Here is a 19901-nt window from a genome sequence, read left to right as displayed (position 1 = left end):
AGTGTATCTACTTGTGAATCTGTGTGTTTCTCATGTGTGTGTGTTTTTGTCAGGAGCTGGAGAAGATCCTGTCAGACACTCCCCAAGTATGGAGAGGATCCTCTAAACTGTTCCGCAACCTGAGAGAACGAGGTCGTAGAGCGTACACACACACACACACACACACACACACACACACACACACACACACACACACACACACACCGCACACACAACACACACACACACAATCACAGGTGCAAAGGCACCTTAAACACCTTCACTAATATAATATTGCACATACATGCACTCACACTTCAAGACTCTTTAAACCCTGCTTTATTTGTTATCAGAGTAAATAAGCAGCAGTCAGATAATGACAAGGTCAGTGAATGTCAGTGGTTTAGGTTTTTGCCATTACAGTTTACATTTATTATATTTATAATTTGTATCGTGTTTCAATTTCGAGTCAGTGAGAAATTCAAGATTTCAATTTATTGACGTTTGTAAATTTTGCAGCTTTTCAGTACGGTTTCATGTGTTCATGTGCACCAGTGCTTACCTGCTGAGGTGTGACTAAATAGTACCTGTGAACTTGTGTGTGTGTGTGTGTGTGTGTGTGTGTGTGTGTGTGTGTGTGTGTGTGTGTGTGTGTGTGTGTGTGTGTGTGTGTGTGTGTGTGTGTGTGTGTGTGTGTGTGTGTCACTGTAGGTGGCTCTAATCCGAGGGTTGGCCAAACAACCTGCTGAAAAACACTGAAAATAAACCTCCTCTCCTCTCCTCTCCTCTCCTCTCCTCTCCTCTCCTCCTCTCCTCTCCTTCTCTCCTCTCCTCTCCTCTCCGTTTCTGGAGTGTGTAACACAGGTTTCAAACAGTTTGAGAGTGAGTCCCCATGGTGATAATCACACACGCACACACAGACACACACTAGGATATGCTAAATATATCACACCCTGTGTGATGCATCCCCTCTCTCCCTCTATCATGATTGGGGGAAAGGAAAAGACAGAGACCAGAGGAGTGAGGGAGTGGAATGGATGAAAGGAGAAGTGGAGGGATGTAGATAAATTCTTATTATATAAAGGAAAAGAGAAGGTTTGTTTGAATTTATAGACAGTGCATGTCTATTAAAGTAAGTATTTGCTTGGGGCATATAACCATAAATGTTTGGGGCATATTGTCAAGTCCACAAACACACACTCTCACTGCTGCACAAACAGAACGTGGCCTGGAATTGTTGGAAATGGACAGTGTGTTGTTTTGCTCAGTGCTTATTCTCATATTTTTTCAGTGTCAGTGTCAGCTTTCCTCCAATCTGGTCTCTGATATAAGTTGTGTGACGAAGCTGTAAATGTGTGTGTGTGTGTGTGTGTGTGTGTGTGTGTGTGTGTGTGTGTGTGTGTGTGTGTGTGTGTGTGCGCACGCTTGCGTCTGAACATGCTCTCCTATTCATGCCATGATGAGCGAGGACAGTTGAGGTCCTTGGAATTGCCTTGGATTGCTGAGAATAACAGAGCTGTCTGTCAAACTGAGGAATGTAGCTTTGCCAGAACATTAGTGTCTCTCTGTATGTGTGTGTGTGGGCTGCACAGCATGTCAGTATTGGTTGTTAATGTTTTACATAGTAACAGTAATGTTTTGACTTTGCTATAGCAACATTGGATGTGTTCAGCACTGTGATATATCATGGTGATAATGATTATAAATGTGGGTAGTTGACTGGTAACTTGAGTGACCTGACTGAGCTGATGTGCTGCAGGAGATTCGTGTTGATTCTCAGTGAGATATAAATGAGGAGCACTTGATTATTACATGGAATTATATGACTATTACAGTAATATGAAATGGATCTTTGAACACTTTTTTAACCCTGTAAACGGCGAAAAAGTTCAGGAAGGTTATACAACAATATATTCATATATTTATATTTAGAGAGAGACAGAACAGCTATGCACAAATAGAACATATATTTTTTCACGAGAAGTTTAACCCTAATATTAAACTCTTATTTAGATTTTGCAGAATAATATAATAAAAAATAATACAGATTCATGAGAATAATAAACACATTTTTAGGCTTCCCTTAAATGTTACAGTGTAAGAATTTAATAATATGAATAATAAGTAAATAAAGAAGGATTAAAATGTTTAAATTAATATATAAAGGTAATAAAATGGACATTTTGTTTTATTTTCTGTTTGTAATGATAATTGTTTCTTCTTCATGACATCAAAGATAATCAACCATTTACTGTAATTCAGTGATATATGGCCGATAGTGTGAGAGTTAAAACATGCAGAATGTGTTGTCGAAACCTGAGCAGTTTCAGAGTCTTTGCACAGTTCAGTCTACACAGAGAAAAGAGAATTCAATCCCGAACCAGCTCTCTCTTCTACTCAAAGCAGTCATGCATCAGGAAAACACAAGGCTCACATGGCTTCGAATAGTGTCCTGTTCACCTACACACACACACATGCACACACATAAACACACACATGGGAAAGCAGTCTCCCGTAACACTCAAGCGAGTCACCCTGAACTATCTGAACGATCAGACACAGAGCGACAAAGAGGGAGAGAGATGAGATGGAGCTATACAGATTTCTAAATGGGCCTGAGGCAAGGAAGGATCACCTCCTAAAACATTTTTCACTTGCTTATCCAAACACAGACACACACTCACACACACACACACACACACACACTCATCACACCCCTGCCAACCAGTGTCTTTACTCTGGACACTTGGGGTGTAGGAAAAGAAACGGTGTGTGGCCTAATAGCTTTTGGCAGCTCAGCTTGAAGAAGACACATTTAAAGATGCTATCTTCATGAAAGGAAGGATTATGTGTGTGTGTGTGTGTGTGTGTGTGTGTGTGTGTGTGTGTGTGTGTGTGTGTGTGTGTGTGTGTGTGTCAGTGTCAGGAGGCCCACGGTCTTTGAACATCTGTAAACATTGTGTGTGTTTGACCTTTTCTTTAACTGTCTCTATCTTGGCCTCGTTTCTAGGCATCATCTCTTACACAGAGTACCTGTTCCTGCTCTGCATCCTGACAAGTGAGTCTGTTCAACACATTTTTTGAACAAAGACATGAACAAAGTCCAGATAATATGCAGACCCAATTATCCAGACGCTATGAGGACTTTGCCTTTCACATGTGAATAACACAGCAGGAGATTGTCCGGCTTAGACCCGTTCACAACGTCTGGATACAGCTTGTTGGAGGCAGGACCTTAGGGCTGGACGCGACATATGTCTGGAGCAAGCAACTCAGACATTTGCGTTTACACATATAGCTCCCCTGGATAATTTCAGGAAAATGCGCACGTCTTAAAGCAGCTTTATACCTCTTTTACACCAAAATTAGCAGGTATACGCAGTGTACGAGTAAACCTGCTAAATGCGACTGACTCCTTTCAGTGCATGTCTGAAAGTTTCTCTCTACACATCCCTCTTCTATCATTCTCTCTCTTTCCCCTTAGCAGTATAAACTGTCCCTCTTTTAAAGAGAACAAAGTCAGTGGAACTACGGTGCACGGTCTGAACTATGCTCGGGCCCACCCAGGACTTAACAAGACACAATTATGACGCAGCACGGGTGGATTTCCCCTCGCCCTTAGGGTACGAGAGAAATTAAGAGACAGAGAAAAAGAAAGAAAAAGGAGAAAAGTAAAAATATTTTTCGTGCTGTCAATTCTTTTTTTAATGTCTTCTTCTCCTGCCGTCGGAACCAGAAATTTAAGTCTTTTCTCTCAGCAAATTTGAAATGAAAAATTACTGGCACAGTTTTGGCATCTGCTGTAGCTCAGTATGTGCCCACATAAAATGAGAGAGCAGCCATTAATCATGACCACATTAATCAGGAACTCTGCTGATGGATTTTAATATTTCTGTCTGATCAATTTAATATATGTTCATTTAAATTCAGAGGGGGAGAGAGAGAGAGAAAGAAAGCTAATCTAAAATACATGTATGACCAGTTGTATGCGGTGTATAGATTTAGCTCACAGTCCTGTAAACTGTAGATTAACTCCCCCTGTCTTGTCCTATATGCCACTTCTTCTATTTCTGGTTTCAAAATTACCTTTAACACATGCTCACACTCACCCTATGTGCTCTCCTCTCTGTTTTCTAGAGCCCCATGCTGGTTTTAAGATTGCTTTCAATATGTTTGATGCAGACGGCAACCAGATGGTGGACAAGAGGGAGTTCTTGGTGGTGAGTCGTGATACTGAGAGAAAATCCTCCCTTGGCTGAATTTCCATGATATAATATTCACATCTCTTTTTGCTCCCATCACAACAGAGAAGTGTTGTGAAGGTTTTAATATAATAATCAGTGTTAATAATTAGTCTCAACCACGCTTATCCTCTAAGGGTTGTTGGTGCGACTTTGGCTGAGAGGTGGAGTATATTACTATCATCTAATTTCTATATGGTCTTATAGAGAGAACATGAAACAGAGACATAATCTATGTTTTTACCTTCCTTTTATTCCAACCACCTTAAGCTGTAGCTATTGTTTTCAACTTTAAAGCATTTAAAATGTCTGATTTCGATTCAGTGTCTCTGTGGAGGCTGGTGGGAGTGGGATGGTGCATCAGCGGGAGTGGGTGGGAGTGGTGGAAAGCCCTGTGGGAGCAGACAGGTGTGGAAAACAAAAAAAATTCCCACATTGCGGCTTCGGCAGTAGGCTTTGATTTTTGCCGGCTAGTGACACATGTGGTCAAATGAGGAGAGTATTTGACTTAAATGCAGATCAGACTGTGTATAAAGATGGATGATGCATCTACAATTCCTCCCACTATCCAGAAATGAACGCTGCCATTTTGTGCATTTAGAGCCAGATTCTGCAAATCAGTGACTGGGAGGATGGAGCTGTTTATATACAGCCTATGGGTCACACAGACATATCCGTTTATAATCAAAAATAAAATTGTGTGTTGATTTAAGTTAATAATAGAATTTTATAATGAAAAATATATAAGAGCTCAACGTGCGCTGAAAGTAAAATAAAATCAACGACCACTCGCCTGATAGTGATTTCTGTGCAGCTAAAGTTGTTTCCTGCTGCATGATTGAGTATTGATCAATAGGCTACTTATATATCTGTGAAAATAAGTCACATCCGAAGCCAAACTAGAAAACCAACACTCTCATAGTCATTAAGTCAAAAGAGCGGCGCTGGAATCACATCACAGACCAGTCTGAACGAGTCACTGACCCTGTGAACCCAGTGGATGTTTTACACATGAGCATTTAAGCTTCAAACGGAGCTTTAGATCTGACTTTGAATCGTCAAAGAGATCCTGATTCTTACTCTCGTTACAGCTTCAGGAGATCTTCCGGAAGAAAAACGAGAAGAAGGGACGGAAGGGAGATGCTGAAAAGTCAGCACAGTTGGTAAGAACGACGGTAACATGGGACCAGAGTGTGTGTGTGTGTGTTTGTGATGGATACAAGTGGATTGTAGATCTATAAAATCGTCAGTGATGTTGCTATTGTCAGTGTTTAATATTGCTGAATAACAAAATGCTCTGATTTTATAGAGGTTGTAGTTTCTTATTTAACAGTGAAAAGTTAACCTTACTCTTTCTGTTACGTGCCTCTTCAAATGGCATTTGAATACATCCATGTACATCTCATGTCACCTCTGGAAGGTGAGTGCTGCGTCAAACTGTGGATGTGGATGTATTGAAAATGACACGTCATCACCCAAGTTAGTTGTCGTCTGTATTGAAGCAGGTGTTAGTTACAGTTAAACCCTTTATGTGACCACGTTGGATTGCATGCTGCCTTATAGAAGCTGTTTCTGACACTGTGTTATGTCCTGTGATTTTAATGTGTACTGACGGTTATCCCTACTGTTATATCGGATACACTCTCAAATCAATATGTCTTTCTCAGCACAACTGTGGTCGACATTTAGGAACAGCACTGGTCAGCTTGATTTATTCCACTGCATCTTTCCATCACTGGTTTTATTATTATGACTATCAATGAAAAGCATTCAAGGGGAAATGCATACCCTACACGCGGTGCTGTATATATATATATGACTTCTTTGTGACCTCTTCATGACAACACTTATCATATGATTGGGGAACATTTCCTATCGATATAAGTCTATGTAACTATTATTTGCAGAGATATTTTGCTAAATATTTTTTTCCTGACCATATTTTTGTTGACCTTTGATCAATCAGCTGATCTAGAGATACCCTCATAATTAGAAACATACATTGGATGTTCTAAGTTTTCTTTTTCCAAGAATTTGAAAAATTTACAATGAATCTACAATCAGTAGAGTGCATACCTCCATCAAGGCCCAACAGTCTCCTTATGAAACCACATTTAAATTCACTAGATTCAGACATGCCTGATATATGTCGTCAAGATTCTGGAGTTATTCTCTGAAATATCAACATGTTGAAAAATGTTGAATAATTCCTTATGTCACAATGGTAAAGAAAGTGGAACAAAAATCTTGGATCTGTCCCCAGATCTGCACCCAAATAGTATTGGGTTCTTTCCTGATCCATACCACATCCTCCCCATAGGTTTTGTGGTAATCTGTCCTGTGGTTTTTGTGTAATCCTGCTAACAGACCAGTGAAATCCACCACTGCTGAAGAGACCGGAAAGAAATGCACAGAAATTAACACGAAACAAAGTTAGGTGTCCACCACACTCACAGTTTGACACCAACGACCTCTGGGAAGTGCAGTGTAGTGTTGTAACTCAGTGTGTGTTGTTCTGAAATGTAATCACAGATGTGTTGAAAAGGACACATCTCTCTGCAAAGTGTATCCACAGCCTTTTTCCTTGCATGTACTAACATGTCTTTTACCTTCTCTCCTCCTCCTCCTCTCTACTCCTCCTCCTCTCTGGCTGCATGCTCTGACCTTCTCTTCCTCATGTCTCTCTCTGTGTGTTAGAGTATGCAGCTGTATGGATATCAGGTTGCCCCCATGAACAGCGTATGTATCCAAAACCATATCCCCTTAGTGTCCTCTCTGCTTTTCTTAAGATGTTAAAGGAACAAGCTTTGTGTTTTCATGTGAAAGAAAAAGGAGTTTTACCTGCCAACACATTCAATAAAAATCGAATGTGTTGGCAGGTGAGGCATATATAATAAATACATATATTTATCATTTTAAATATAAAATTTCAGCAAACTCTTCTCCACTCTGTGTTTGACTGATTAAAAACCGCTGTAATATTTTCTAGTATTTTTTTTACCCTTTTTTTAAGGTAAAGATAATTCTCTACTCAAGTGTAATTAAAATAAATACAAAAATACAATTTTACTCCTATTGCTTTCAAGTTAGGTGATAAATACGATACGACTCTCCTATCTATCTGCTGATTAAGGAGCCATAGCCAGTTAGCTTAGCTTAGCATAAATACGGGAAACAGCTGAAAACATCTTACCTGGCTCAGTCAGTTTATAGGCACCGATAAAGCTCACTAATTAAAGTGTTGTAACTTGACCCTACTGGTTATCAGACTGGGCAAGAAAGCAAAATATGCAATTCCAATAGGTCTGTTTACACTAAAAGTAAATTGTTGTGACACATTATGGCAGTATAGTAGAGACATAGAGATATATAATGAAGAGAGATATGGTGACTGTAGTTATTAGACCTATAACAGATTCATATAACAAGTGATTCTTCATGACTTCATCACCAGTTTCACAACCTCAAAGGCACTTAGCTATAATGAAATCTGGTAGCCTTTGCAGATGTAAAAGACAATTACATGGGGATATCAATAGGACTGTGTAATGCAAATATCTCAAAGCCTTAACCCTGCCCCAGTCCATGTCTCTCTTTTCGAAGTAAAATGTACTCATAGGCTCTTTGAAAGGATGGATTCAATTCAAGACAGGGTGTCCATCTGTCAGGTCCGCTGGTCAGTGATTGATCGAGGGGGGGATGAATGGCGAGAGAGAGAGATGGCATAAAAAAGGGTAATAGATTTAAGGGGTCAGGAGAAATGGACTCTTACGAATAAGAGAGTGATGTAATTTAGAATGATTTGAGAAGCTCAGAACTCTAAACACAATCAGATGGGGTCAATTGTAGACGCGTGTTGTTTGTGTGTGCGTGTGTGCGTTGTGGAGATTTTGTGAAAAAAACATTTTGAGGGAGGTTTTGCCTACAGACAGAAACTGTCTTCTGGACATTCACATTTCCACTCTAAAGAAAGCCAACAAGTTGCATTTGTCTATTTGTGAGAGATGGTTTTCTAATGATTCATAATAAAAGAAGTATTTTTTTCTATTGAAGAAAACCCTAATACACATACGTATTCTATACAATGATTATCACATACCAAATTAGGCTGGAAATAACTGTCAAAATTAAACTAGCAAGAAATATAGTATTTGAAATTTGGACACACATGTTCCCTTGAGACACAACATCCACTGTTGACGTCTGCCCACCCTGAGTAGTGATGAAGATTTCCTGATGGAGATAGAGGACAGTGTGGAAAATCCATTATTGGGACATACGGGCACCGTCCACGACCTGCACACTATCAACCATTAGTCTGTATTTGGACTATGAGCTCTCCTTCTCTCTCTCTCTCTCTCTCTCTCTGTCTTTTACACACACACACACACACACACACACATGCTCCTGGTCCTGTCAGTGTTGTGATGGATGGCTGCATTGTCACTGTGAAGTTAAGAGCGGTAAAGGGTCATGTTAAAATGGCTGCTGCTGCCTCCTCCCTGGAGAGAAAGACGAGGTGGGTGGTCAGGGAGCTCGACACTGTGGTTGGTTGGTTTGTCAGCTTTTTTCAACGTGGGGAGCTATAGTTTAATGGGCTCAGTGGAGGGAAACCTTTTTAGGGTGTACGAATTGCGCATTTGCCGCAGAGATTAATTAGATACACAGTTTTATTTTATTTTATTTTATTTAGATTTTGTTTTGTATTCACTGCTGACTCAGCACAAAGGCAAAGTAATGACATGGTAGATTTAGTGATTTAATTATAGAAACATTACAGCAGAGTCCCCATCAATAATCCATATGTTATGTTAAATGGTAAATAATCTTTGCGTATGTGAACATATTTTTCTGAATTAAAGCGAATGGTCTAATTTTACAATAGAATCAAATATCGCCCAAAAATATTTTTGCTGCACTCTTTTTTTTTTTTAGGACAGATCAATATAAATCATTTTAGCCTAATTTCTCTTTCCCCAGTCTTATTACTATTCACTATATGTTTTGCCTTGTTTAGCATAATGGTTTCTCATATTGGGTAGATCCGGATTAAGTATTTTTTACCCATGATTGCTACTGTATTTGACACTGTTCATGCATATGCTATATATGTATCTGTTTTAATTTCAAAATAAGATGTAAAGTTAACTTCCTGAATCTATGTATGTATTATAAGAAGTAATAGAGTGAATATTGGAAGCTGGAGTTGACCCTGGCCCTGCTTGACCGCTCCCACAGGTGCTAAAAAAAGACAGTCAGGAGTTTATGGCGCGGAGTTACTGGGACGTTCTGAGGCGAAGTGCCAGTCAAGTCCTGTTTTCTGACCTGGCCGAGGTACATAGACCCAACTGTCCTCTGTCCCTTTATCACTTCATCTGTCACCCTTCACTCTTCATCTTTCAGATCCCTCTAGATTGTGTAGATCCTCCAAATATCCCTGTAGGCCCGGAGTAATGTAGCTGCATCAAGCTTGGCCAGAATAAGAAAAGAAAAGTTATGAAATAAAATGAAAGCAACAAAATAAAGGCTTTACTTGACATGGAAGCATGGAAGGCATAAATAAGGCAAACAATTGTACCTTGACATGCCTTCGTGTTCATATGTTCATGGCTAAAATAGAAAGAAAGAATAAGAAGTTTTTTGTCAATGTGGGCCCATTGAAAAATATTATGTTCATCTTAACTCTTTCATTCTGGTTTGGCTTGATACTGATGATGTTTGTAGACTCATCTCTCATCTTGTTGTCTTCCTTCACACAATGTTATTTAAGATATAGGATTCCTGCTTATCTTTTCCAGCATCCCTCTTTTTTGTCCTACCACATTCTGTTTTATACAAATCCTTTATCAATTTAGGTTACTCACACAGGTTTCCTGACATTAATTTGATGTGGGTGAGCTAAAATACTTGCTTTGCTCATGTCCATCACATTGATCTTTTTCTAATATTGAGATAGATTTATGGCAAAACCATTTTTTTTTTCTCTCTTTGACTGACCTATTACATTTCCATGAGATCTGCAATAATCTCAGCTTCCTCCTCCCTAACCCATTTCATTTCTGATGAACAAATATTACAGGATGCCTTTTCTTTATATTTGTTCTAACTGATAATTTATGTGTTTGAAGAAATTAACTCTTTGTTTTTGGTGTAGTGTTCTGTTGCGACAGCACTGATCCATGAACATTAGTTAGAAGAAAGAATGTCCATACAGTAATAGCCTGTTTCTCAACTGCCTTCTGTTATTCTGCTTTTGTATGTGTATCTGTGCCTTGTTATCTGTGCCGTGTTGTGGCCAGTGTTGTAGCTTTGTGGTCAGATCATATTCACTTTACACATGTTTAATGACGCTGGTATATGATAATAAGAAGGCTGACTGCAGAGCACATACAAAAACCTTGATCATTAGCACCACTCACTCACACTGCATCACGTAGAATATATGATGCATTTTAAGTACAGTAATCTCCTGCTTTTATACTTTGAAATACATTTAGAAATATTTATACATAATTTATCACTGGCTTGAGCAATTCACTCTAAGTGGTGACCTGAACGACATGTGGCGATTGAGGCGATTGATACATTCAATTAACCCTTGAAAGCTTCCACTTCAAAGATAATACAGCTAAAGTGTTATTTATTATTTATTTATATCACATTTAAGAAATCTAGTACAGAATTAATAGGAAAAACAAGACAAAGAGTCATGTAACAAGCTCTGTGAGGCTGCGTGTAGGTCTTGTGCTGCCAAACACTAATGTTAGCATACTAACCTGCTCACAACAACAATACTAACATGCTAATGTTTACCAGGGCTAATGTTTACCATGTTCTCCATCTTAGCTAACACTTGCTAATCAACACCAAACACAGAGAACAGTTGAGCCTGATGGGTGTGTCAGCTAGACTGTCATCAAAAAACAAGTTTAGCATAAATTGAATCTTTTACCTGATCGTGGCCATTCATGCTCAGGAAAGGGTTCACCAAAGTTATAACAGTTCAGTCAGAAGAGGACATGAAGTTCCGTGGTTAGCAATCCAATAGCCAAATTGATTTGTCACCAAAAGAATATTCTCTACTCTATATGAAGATGGATGACATGACAGCTCCCCAAAAGTGAAGCCAAAGCATCTTGATCACCCCCTGGTGGCTGGCTGCAAGTAAAGGTCATAAACCCTGCCTCCTCTTTGTTAGTGGATGGAACATTCACCAAAATAGATATTTATATGATTTTTTCCAAATGATGGTATCTGTCATTTCTTATCACACTGACAAGGGTTCATTCAAGTTTTCATTTATCCAGTGAATTCTGTTTTCAATATTTGATGATTTAAAACCAGGATGAATAGATGAATGGTCGAGCATGTGTATCAGTGGGACCTCAATATCACGGCTCCATCCCACAATCGTCACTGCATACTCGGTCTACAAATGACGTCATCAGCACAAGATGGCAGCATTCTTATCTGGGATGTTATGGCTTCATTTCTGGATAGTGGGAGAAAGTGGAGATGAGTTATCCATCTTTATATACAGTCTATGTATGGGCCACAAATATTTATATAAAATAACCTTCTATATATTAAGATTTTTCTGTCTGTTGGACTTACCAAACGATGGACAGGCATAGAGCCACTCCACTAGAATGTGTAAAGATCTGTTACAAGCAAAGAAACAACAAACATGATAATCTCATTTTGTGCCAATATTTAGAAAACTCCTATTAATTTTGACCTTTTTGTGGTATGTTCATGTGCACCACTGATAGGTGTAACATAAGGTGATGGTGCAGGTAACAATTAATAGCAGTTAGCACAGTGCTAGCAGGCTAGCTGACTAATGACAGGCTGTTCACTGTGGTGGCAGCGGAAGCTGAGGTGGCGGTAATGACAGTGGAGCGTAATGGGGCTGACCTTGTATTTACACCGAGCAGCCTTTCATCTGCCGGGATGTCAGACGGACAGAGGGGACGAATCAGACAAAGAGGGGGAGGCAGGGGTGAGAAAAATAAAGGAAGAATAACAGAGACATTGAAAGTGTGCGGGATTACGAAATATACGTGCTACGATTATTAAACAAAACAAAAAAAGTGAGACAGTGGTGACAGTAGAAGCCAAAAGAGGAATAAAATCTGTCAGATCCAATAAGTAGGAAAACCTCAGGGTGTAGCAAAAGGAAGAGATAAAATCACAGAGACAACAAACAGGTGAGAGAGGCCCAAAGGAGATGACACAGGTCAGCAGAGAGAACAAATGTTCAGGAACAAAGTGGGAGTGTGGGGGTTAGGGAAGCACATTTAGGGGAAAAGAAAGAAACAGGTTGTATTTAGAGAAAGATGTGTTTACTCAACAGATTAGTCACCATTATACCTCTTTGCTTTTGTCTGGAGAAGGAGGGAGTGACTGACAGGCAGAGAGGGGGGAGGGAAAGAGCAAATCACCTCCATGTTTGTCAGGTGAAGGAGGCACTGACGGTTACGAGGAGAAGGGAGATCAGGGTAATCAGATCGGGGGCCAGGTAAGAGGGGAAAGAAGAGATAAAAGAGCGATAGAGAGAGGGTGGGAGGTAAAGAGCAGAGGGGGAGCGCAGGAGGGGAGAGAAGAACAGGTCATGGGGAGGGAAAGGAGGGGGAGGTGTTTTTACCCTGGAAGGTGGGACTGACCGACAGTCTGACTGACTTGACTAAAGACCGACGACGAGCTCTTCCTCTGAGGTGTTACTCACAGGTGAGGAAGACTGTTTAGTGTTTACATCAGTAATGACTGTTTTTGCCTTTGACTCCGTGATCAAAGCTCTCACACACACACACACACACTCACTCACACATACGTAGATAGACAAATAGGCACATGCATGCACCAGGTGTTGGCTCGTGCCTTGTAGGCGTGGTAACCATTACGTCCTCACTGGGATGATGAGCTCACACCGCTGCTCACACACTTCCAGGAATGATAAGCTTGTTATGATCAGGTCGGGATTACGTCAAGTTAGACTGACATGGGTTCATGAAGGGCCAATATTAATACCAATAGCTTGATAGCTTGACTATCATTTAGTTTAGGGGAAATAAAGGTGGGAAAAAAAGAACTGATAATGTATTGACAAAGGAAAAATTCTGAACTTTTCTCTAGTAAGTCATTTTAATTTAAAATAAATAATTTATACATGGATAAAAACCTTTCTAATAGATAATGTAGCATATACCTACTGTATGCTTATTAGTTGCATCAGTTATGAAATGATTACTTCTTAAAGCTGTACTAATCAATATTTATTATATTAACAATGGCTCAAATTATTTTGTATAATATGAAATGTTTTCCTTGTAATCATTAGCCCACTAAAAATATGACTTGACAGTTTCCCCTCAGTTCTACAAAGTATTTTAGCACCTTTGAGCTCATTGTTTTGGTTTTATGGACCAAAGTTGACTATTTTGGTCTCATCAACCTTCTTTCCAGCTGCTGCAGGCTGCTGCTGTTCAGCTTGATATAACATGAAGCATTTAACAGCTAAAGAGACAGATAGAAAGCTCAGGAGTTGGTGGAGACCAAAACTGAGCTAGAATATTGTGAATATTGGAGCTTTATTTACCAGGAGGCCAGAAACCAAACTTAAAATTGAACTTGTTTACTGTAACGACTTAGTAAAGTCAAAATAAATTAGTTTTGGATTAACAGCTTCTGTGACCTTCAGCTGTTACTGCTGCTTTATCAGTCAGTATTGACGTACTTTTAGTTTGATCGACTTGTAGACCAATCCTATTGGAATTACAATTGGGACAAAGCATAAAACGCACTGCAACAGTGATTAAGCAGCGATCGGATTCATTGTGAATCCCTTTATCACATTTTACCAAACATAAACAAATGGTTATCTTGTTTTCAGAGAAAAACATCAAATAGTTTTACATTAGGAAATAAACTTGGGAATAGGGAAAGCATTCAAGAGGGGCCAACACACACCACCTGGATGCTGTCTAGATATTATGAACAGCTCATGTGTCATGAAGGCAAAAGTTATGAGTCAGTTTTAAGATAAAAGAGCAAAAAGTGTTTTGTCCCGTTGTCCGTAATCAGAGGGTTAATTATAAGACCCTCGAGTATGTGAGACACAGAAAACAAGACACCGAAATGATATGTCTGTGTTTATATGAAGGAAATCCTCCTTCGTCCCTAATCAAAGACTGAAAGACCAGACAGCAGCGTGAATCAGAAACAGACACTGGGTGTCACTCTGACGTTCTTGGTCCGAAAACAGAGTTAACTTTGAACTTTTTAGTCTCAGAGTTACCAGTCTGCATCTATTACAGCAAAATTTACTTGAGAGTGCTCTATTTTGAATTTGGTTGGTGCCGTTATCTACCACATCTCACAGTCTAGAGAATATTACCAGTGTGCATGCAAGTAGCTAAGACTGAGATCCATAACCTGATTTAGCTGACTCCTCTTAATGCTTACCTAGACAATGGACTTTTTCCAGTGGGCTTTTTAGTTCATCAATCAACCATCTCTCCCAACCTAAGAAGATGTAATCAACAAGTTAGGATAGAAGCACAAAAAGATTTCCCCTGTCTCATAAAATCATTTAAAATGTTTCTATCTTGTAAAACTGGAGGTTTCAGGAATCTAAAAAAATTTGTGAAGATAAAAATCACTGTAGCATAAATTGTATAGAAATATGAAACCATTGATGAATCATAAAGGTTAACTGTGCTTTATTTTAAGGGTTAAATAACAAAAAGGTGGATCCAGTGATCAATCGACTTTACATTTTAGAAACTTGTTGATGTCACCTATCCCAGCCATATGTAATATATCGCCAATATAATCTTCAGTATCTTTTTACCTTAACTTTCACCCAGGTCACTATGCACAGTTTTCTCTATGTTATTATTTCTGATATAAATATTACACCAATCAAGCACAACAAAAATCTTGACTGTAAAACACATCTTCTTTTTTGTTTTTGTAAACCTCTGTTATCTTGTTTGACAATTTCTTCCCATCCCACATCGGATTTTAGGATTTTACCCTCGAGGTAGAACCTTGAATGGCATTGTGGCGATGATGATGATTATTATGATGATGCTGATGGAAATGGCACAAAAGGCTTTTCCTCCTTATAGAGGGACATGAGATTTCCCCCGATCTGATGTCTGCATATTCCTCAGCATGGCCCTGGATTGGACAGAGGGTGGGGAGGTTGGCTGGGTGGGGGCATGGCAGGGAGAGAGTTAAAAAAGACGAGCTGTTGAAGTCGTATCTCTTTGCCCTGATGCTGGCTGACCTTTTTTTTTTTTTCTGGAATCGCCCAAAAGCACAGTCACCTTTTTCTAAGATAGACATTGAGAACTACACACTTTAACTGTGAGGTTCAAAAATGATCTCATCTTACTCTTACTCAGTGTTAAACCACAGCATAAACAAATAGCATAAACAGGACAAAGCCTATTAAAAGGGCTGTAAATGACCAGGACGTAAGACCGACAGACATGTAAACGCACCCATGATTGTCATCGTTTGATGGAAAAAGGTGGATCCGCTCACATTCTCTGCATTTGTGCTAATGTGGGTTTTTATTTTTATTTTGAACGACTGCTGTTTGTGATTTGAGGTTCTGTTCGGGTGTGGCGATATGGCATTCGCAGACAAATGCATGAGATGTGGTGGCTTCAATGTGCCTGTGTACTCTGTCACTATGCCAGCTTGGTGTTTTGTATGTGTCTGTCTCGCCCTTAGCTCTTCCACATGTCTTCTTTCCCTCTCGTCTACAGCCTTGCTGACCTCTGTCTGTCCCTGTCTTTTTGTCTATGCTTTGCTGCAACCTGAATTCTCCTCCTGTCGTTGTTTCTGTTTCATGCTGCTACAGCAACACTCCTCGCCAGTCTAGGCTGCAGGGAGAGAATTCAGCTTGGTACCTTTCACTTTGTGTTACTGATTTGATAAAATCGCTGATGCAGCTGATCTTGACTCTCAACAGAAACATTTAAACCATTAAACCTGTAAATTTGTTGCTCATACTCAATTTTACTGAAACGATACTATTGAAGAGGTTGAACTTGAACTATTGCTGCCTAGACTGGTATGTTGATGTCACAACGTTGGCTTATCATCTGTCTCAGCTTATTCATTTTAACGACAGTTTGTCATTGCTCATCTGGTGCACGTTCTGCACACGTGCAGCAGAAACCCGCTTCCTGCTCGGCTGGCACCACAGTCGCTATATTGGATTGATGATGGACTTATCCTGCCCTCTGCTTCTCCTCCAATGACATTGATTAGTTGATCAGTAGCCACTCATTGATCCTTTCTGTTATTCCTCCCTCTGTGATGATTCTTAGCGAGCAGAAGAGACTATTACAATCGACACCACCCTGCTGGTCCATTTCTTTGGGAAGAAAGGGAAGGCAGAGCTGACGTTTGATGACTTCTACAGGTACGAAGTGATGGGACTCAATAGAGCGCATTCCTCTGCCAAGGCCCAAAATGTGTCAAATGTGTTAAATCAAGACCCATTCATTATTCCCTGGGAAAATAGTGAAAAAAATGTTGGAAAAAGCATCTCGCAATATTAAAGAAAGTTAGTTAAATTCCTGCGAACTAAAATTTAATGGGTCTTTCCCTGCAAAATTTCACCAGATTTCACAGAATCCATTCAGCCTTTCTTGTTTAATCTTGCTTACAAACCAGATGGTGAAAACATACTCTCCTTGGTGGATGTAGCAATATTCACTGGACATCAGAATATGAGTGATAAAAACTCAACCTAATCACAAATGTTAAAAACATGACTCTTTATTTCCAAAATGGAATTTTCCATCTTCTCCTCTTCAGGTTTATGGACAACCTGCAGACAGAAGTGTTGGAAATTGAGTTTCTGACCTACTCTAAAGGAATGACCACCATCAGCGAGGAAGACTTTGCAAAAATCCTTCTGCGCTTCACCAATGTGGAGAACATCAGCGCCTACCTGGAGAATGTCCGCCAGTGTATACCTGATGAGAAGGTGCAGTACATACACTCACACACTTATTTTACTCTGACACATGATACTTGAGAGTCATACGCTTTACTTAAGATAACACCAGATACATTTCCTTGTCTTTTATCCATCTGTCCAATCTCTTCTTCCTCCTCTCTGTGTGTCCCTGCCTTCCAGCCATCTTGTGCGTCCGTAATTTCCCACCGCTGTCTCTGCCTGAGGCTGTTGTGACTCTCCACACTTTAATGCTCCACTGCCTCACTTGACAAAACACACTACCACAAACACTTACAGCACTTTCAGCAATATCTATCTATCTATCTATCTATCTATCTGTCTATCTATTTGTCTGTCTATCTATCTATCTATCTATCTATCTATCTATCTATCTATCTATCTATCTGTCTATCTATTTGTCTGTCTATCTATCTGTCTGTCTGTCTGTCTGTCTGTCTGTCTGTCTGTCTGTCTGTCTGTCTGTAGTCTTTATGCAACCCAACTCTATATTTCTGTCCCTCCTGTCTTTCCTCTTCATGCTGTGGAAGAAGCAGGAGGTTGGTCTCTGCATCATACGGCACGCAGCCTGCGGATACGTTCTGTCAGTCTCTCCTGCTACTTTAGGCCGCCATCTTGTTTGTGTGACCATATAAGGGATGGCTTGACTGCTCGTTACGCTATTTTTGATCTGCATCTTTTCCTGTAAACCTACAGTAACTGAATGTCTTAATTATTCTTGAATTAATGTAATTTTGATGTGTAACATTAGTTACCAATCTAGCTTTTCAATGTAATAGGTTGGATCTTGATTCATAGCAAACAGCATGTGGCGGTCATCATGACACTTACATGTTATTGAAAGCACAATATCTTTACATAAAGGAAATCATCTGGCTTGACAGTCACATCTACACTGTACAGTCACATGTCGTCTGACCTGCCAGCCCAGTGTGGCTTCATCTTATCACTGTATGCAGCTACTTCCGGGTTATGACACACTGCAAGAAGGCTGCTGTTTATTTTTCCATATCATGCACATACAACCCCTTCATTAATGGCTTACTGTGTCATTCATTTCACTATTTCGTGGGATCTCTTGATGCTGAGTTGTTTTCCTTATTATTTTGGTGAGTTAACAATTCAGATGAGAGCTGAAGGAATGATGTATGCATGTCTGTCAGGAAGGCCGTCTGCTCTGAAACAGTCATTATCATCAATTTCAAGAAGAATACTTTGTCAGTCTTCTGCCTTTATTCACTTTCTGGGCTGCTGAGAGTCTTACTTTTGTTTTGCCTCTGGCGTTTCAGGGAATCACCTTCGATGAGTTCAGATCCTTCTTCCAGTTCCTCAACAACCTTGAGGACTTCGCCATCGCCATGCAGATGTATAACTTTGCCTCTCGCTCAATTGGACAAGGTAGGAAGAGAGCGGTGGGAACTAGTGTTGCAGGCACTGAGGGTCACACTCACTGATTTATTCTGATTTAAATCCTCAAAATATAATTTTTTTTCTCTTCCACCAGATGAATTTGCAAGAGCAGTGTATGTAGCCACTGGGCTGAAGCTGACACGTCACCTTGTAAACACCATCTTCAAGATTTTTGACGTAGATCACGACGATCAGCTCTCCTACAAGGAGTTCATCGGCATCATGAAGGACCGGCTGCACAGAGGAGGCAGGGTGAGGGGCCGTGCACAAGAGAAATATGGAGATTGAGATTAGGTGGTAGGATTTAGTGACATCTAGCTGTGCAGTTGCATATTGCAACCAACTGCACTCAGACTTGCAAACACTTTTCCTGATATTCAGCAAGCATCACTTACACTGCAGAAAAGTAAAGGTGTAAGTTGTATTTCTGATTCTGTCTTGGCCTCACAGTCTTGGCTTCTTAACAAAGTTGTCTTTCTTCATCTCCCTTTGTCTCTAATGCACTTGTATCTTCTCGCTCCTCTCTGTTTTTCCACCATCATCCTAACATGCACACCTTCTTCTCCATCCCCATTCACCCCCCCCTCCTCTGTCTCTTTTCTCTCTCCTGCATCTTCACTGCGTTCTGTCACGATGTCTTTCTCGTGACCTCTCAGGGCTATAAAGCTGTTGCACGAGCCACCTCTTTTAAATCCTGTCTGAAGAAGGAGCTGGCCACCAGATAAGTATTACTAACAACAACCAACTACAGAAACAGTTAGATTTCCATTATAGCTACAGTTTGATTATGAGAAAGTGATAACAGCAGCAGTCACATTAATACTTCATCTTTCCTCTACTACAACATTCGATCTTTATCAGCCGCATCATGACAGGATTAAATGAGTTTGTTAAATGTAAATGGTGTTTTTATCCTATTATATGAGGAAAGTACAACAAGTCCACTATTGTACAACTTACTTACAACACTGCATTGGCTTCTGTAAATATCTGAATGCAAAGGGCAATATGACATCAAACTTCAAACATCTCTCACTCACCTGTTTTACATTTTATTATATTGGTCTAGAGTCACTGCCTGGTCCTACTGCAGTGCATTGACATAATGTGGAAATGTGAATTTAGTCATGTGGAAGCCATATTATTACAGTACAGTGAGTTTTCCACTTTTTCTCTTACATAGTATACACATGCTTAAGAAATACTTCCAGTCATTTTTCACTCAGTAAAAACACATTTTCTACATCACAACATAGTGCACCTGTAGG

General features: G+C 39.8%; 1 protein-coding gene across 12 annotated transcripts in view; it reads left to right on the top strand.

Annotated features, from left to right (window-relative positions):
- micu3a (mitochondrial calcium uptake family, member 3a) overlaps positions 1–19901 on the top strand; it is a 29459-nt gene that overhangs the window by 7579 nt on the left and 1979 nt on the right. The window contains exons 4-16 of one of the 12 annotated variants that reach the window (XM_035183992.2): positions 54–132; positions 2990–3037; positions 4117–4199; positions 5312–5383; positions 6918–6959; positions 9459–9554; positions 15250–15264; positions 16568–16662; positions 17061–17232; positions 17754–17762; positions 18513–18621; positions 18728–18885; positions 19290–19354. In XM_035183992.2, the coding sequence (XP_035039883.1) occupies positions 54–132; positions 2990–3037; positions 4117–4199; positions 5312–5383; positions 6918–6959; positions 9459–9554; positions 15250–15264; positions 16568–16662; positions 17061–17232; positions 17754–17762; positions 18513–18621; positions 18728–18885; positions 19290–19354 (1043 nt within the window). The other 11 variants (XM_035184002.2, XM_035184020.2, XM_035184010.2 and 8 more) reach the window with 11 other exon arrangements.

The sequence above is a fragment of the Hippoglossus stenolepis genome, chromosome 2, assembly GCF_022539355.2.
Source record: "Hippoglossus stenolepis isolate QCI-W04-F060 chromosome 2, HSTE1.2, whole genome shotgun sequence".
NCBI classification, from domain to species: Eukaryota; Metazoa; Chordata; class Actinopteri; order Pleuronectiformes; family Pleuronectidae; genus Hippoglossus; species Hippoglossus stenolepis.
This window is presented reverse-complemented; position numbering and strand designations above follow the sequence as displayed.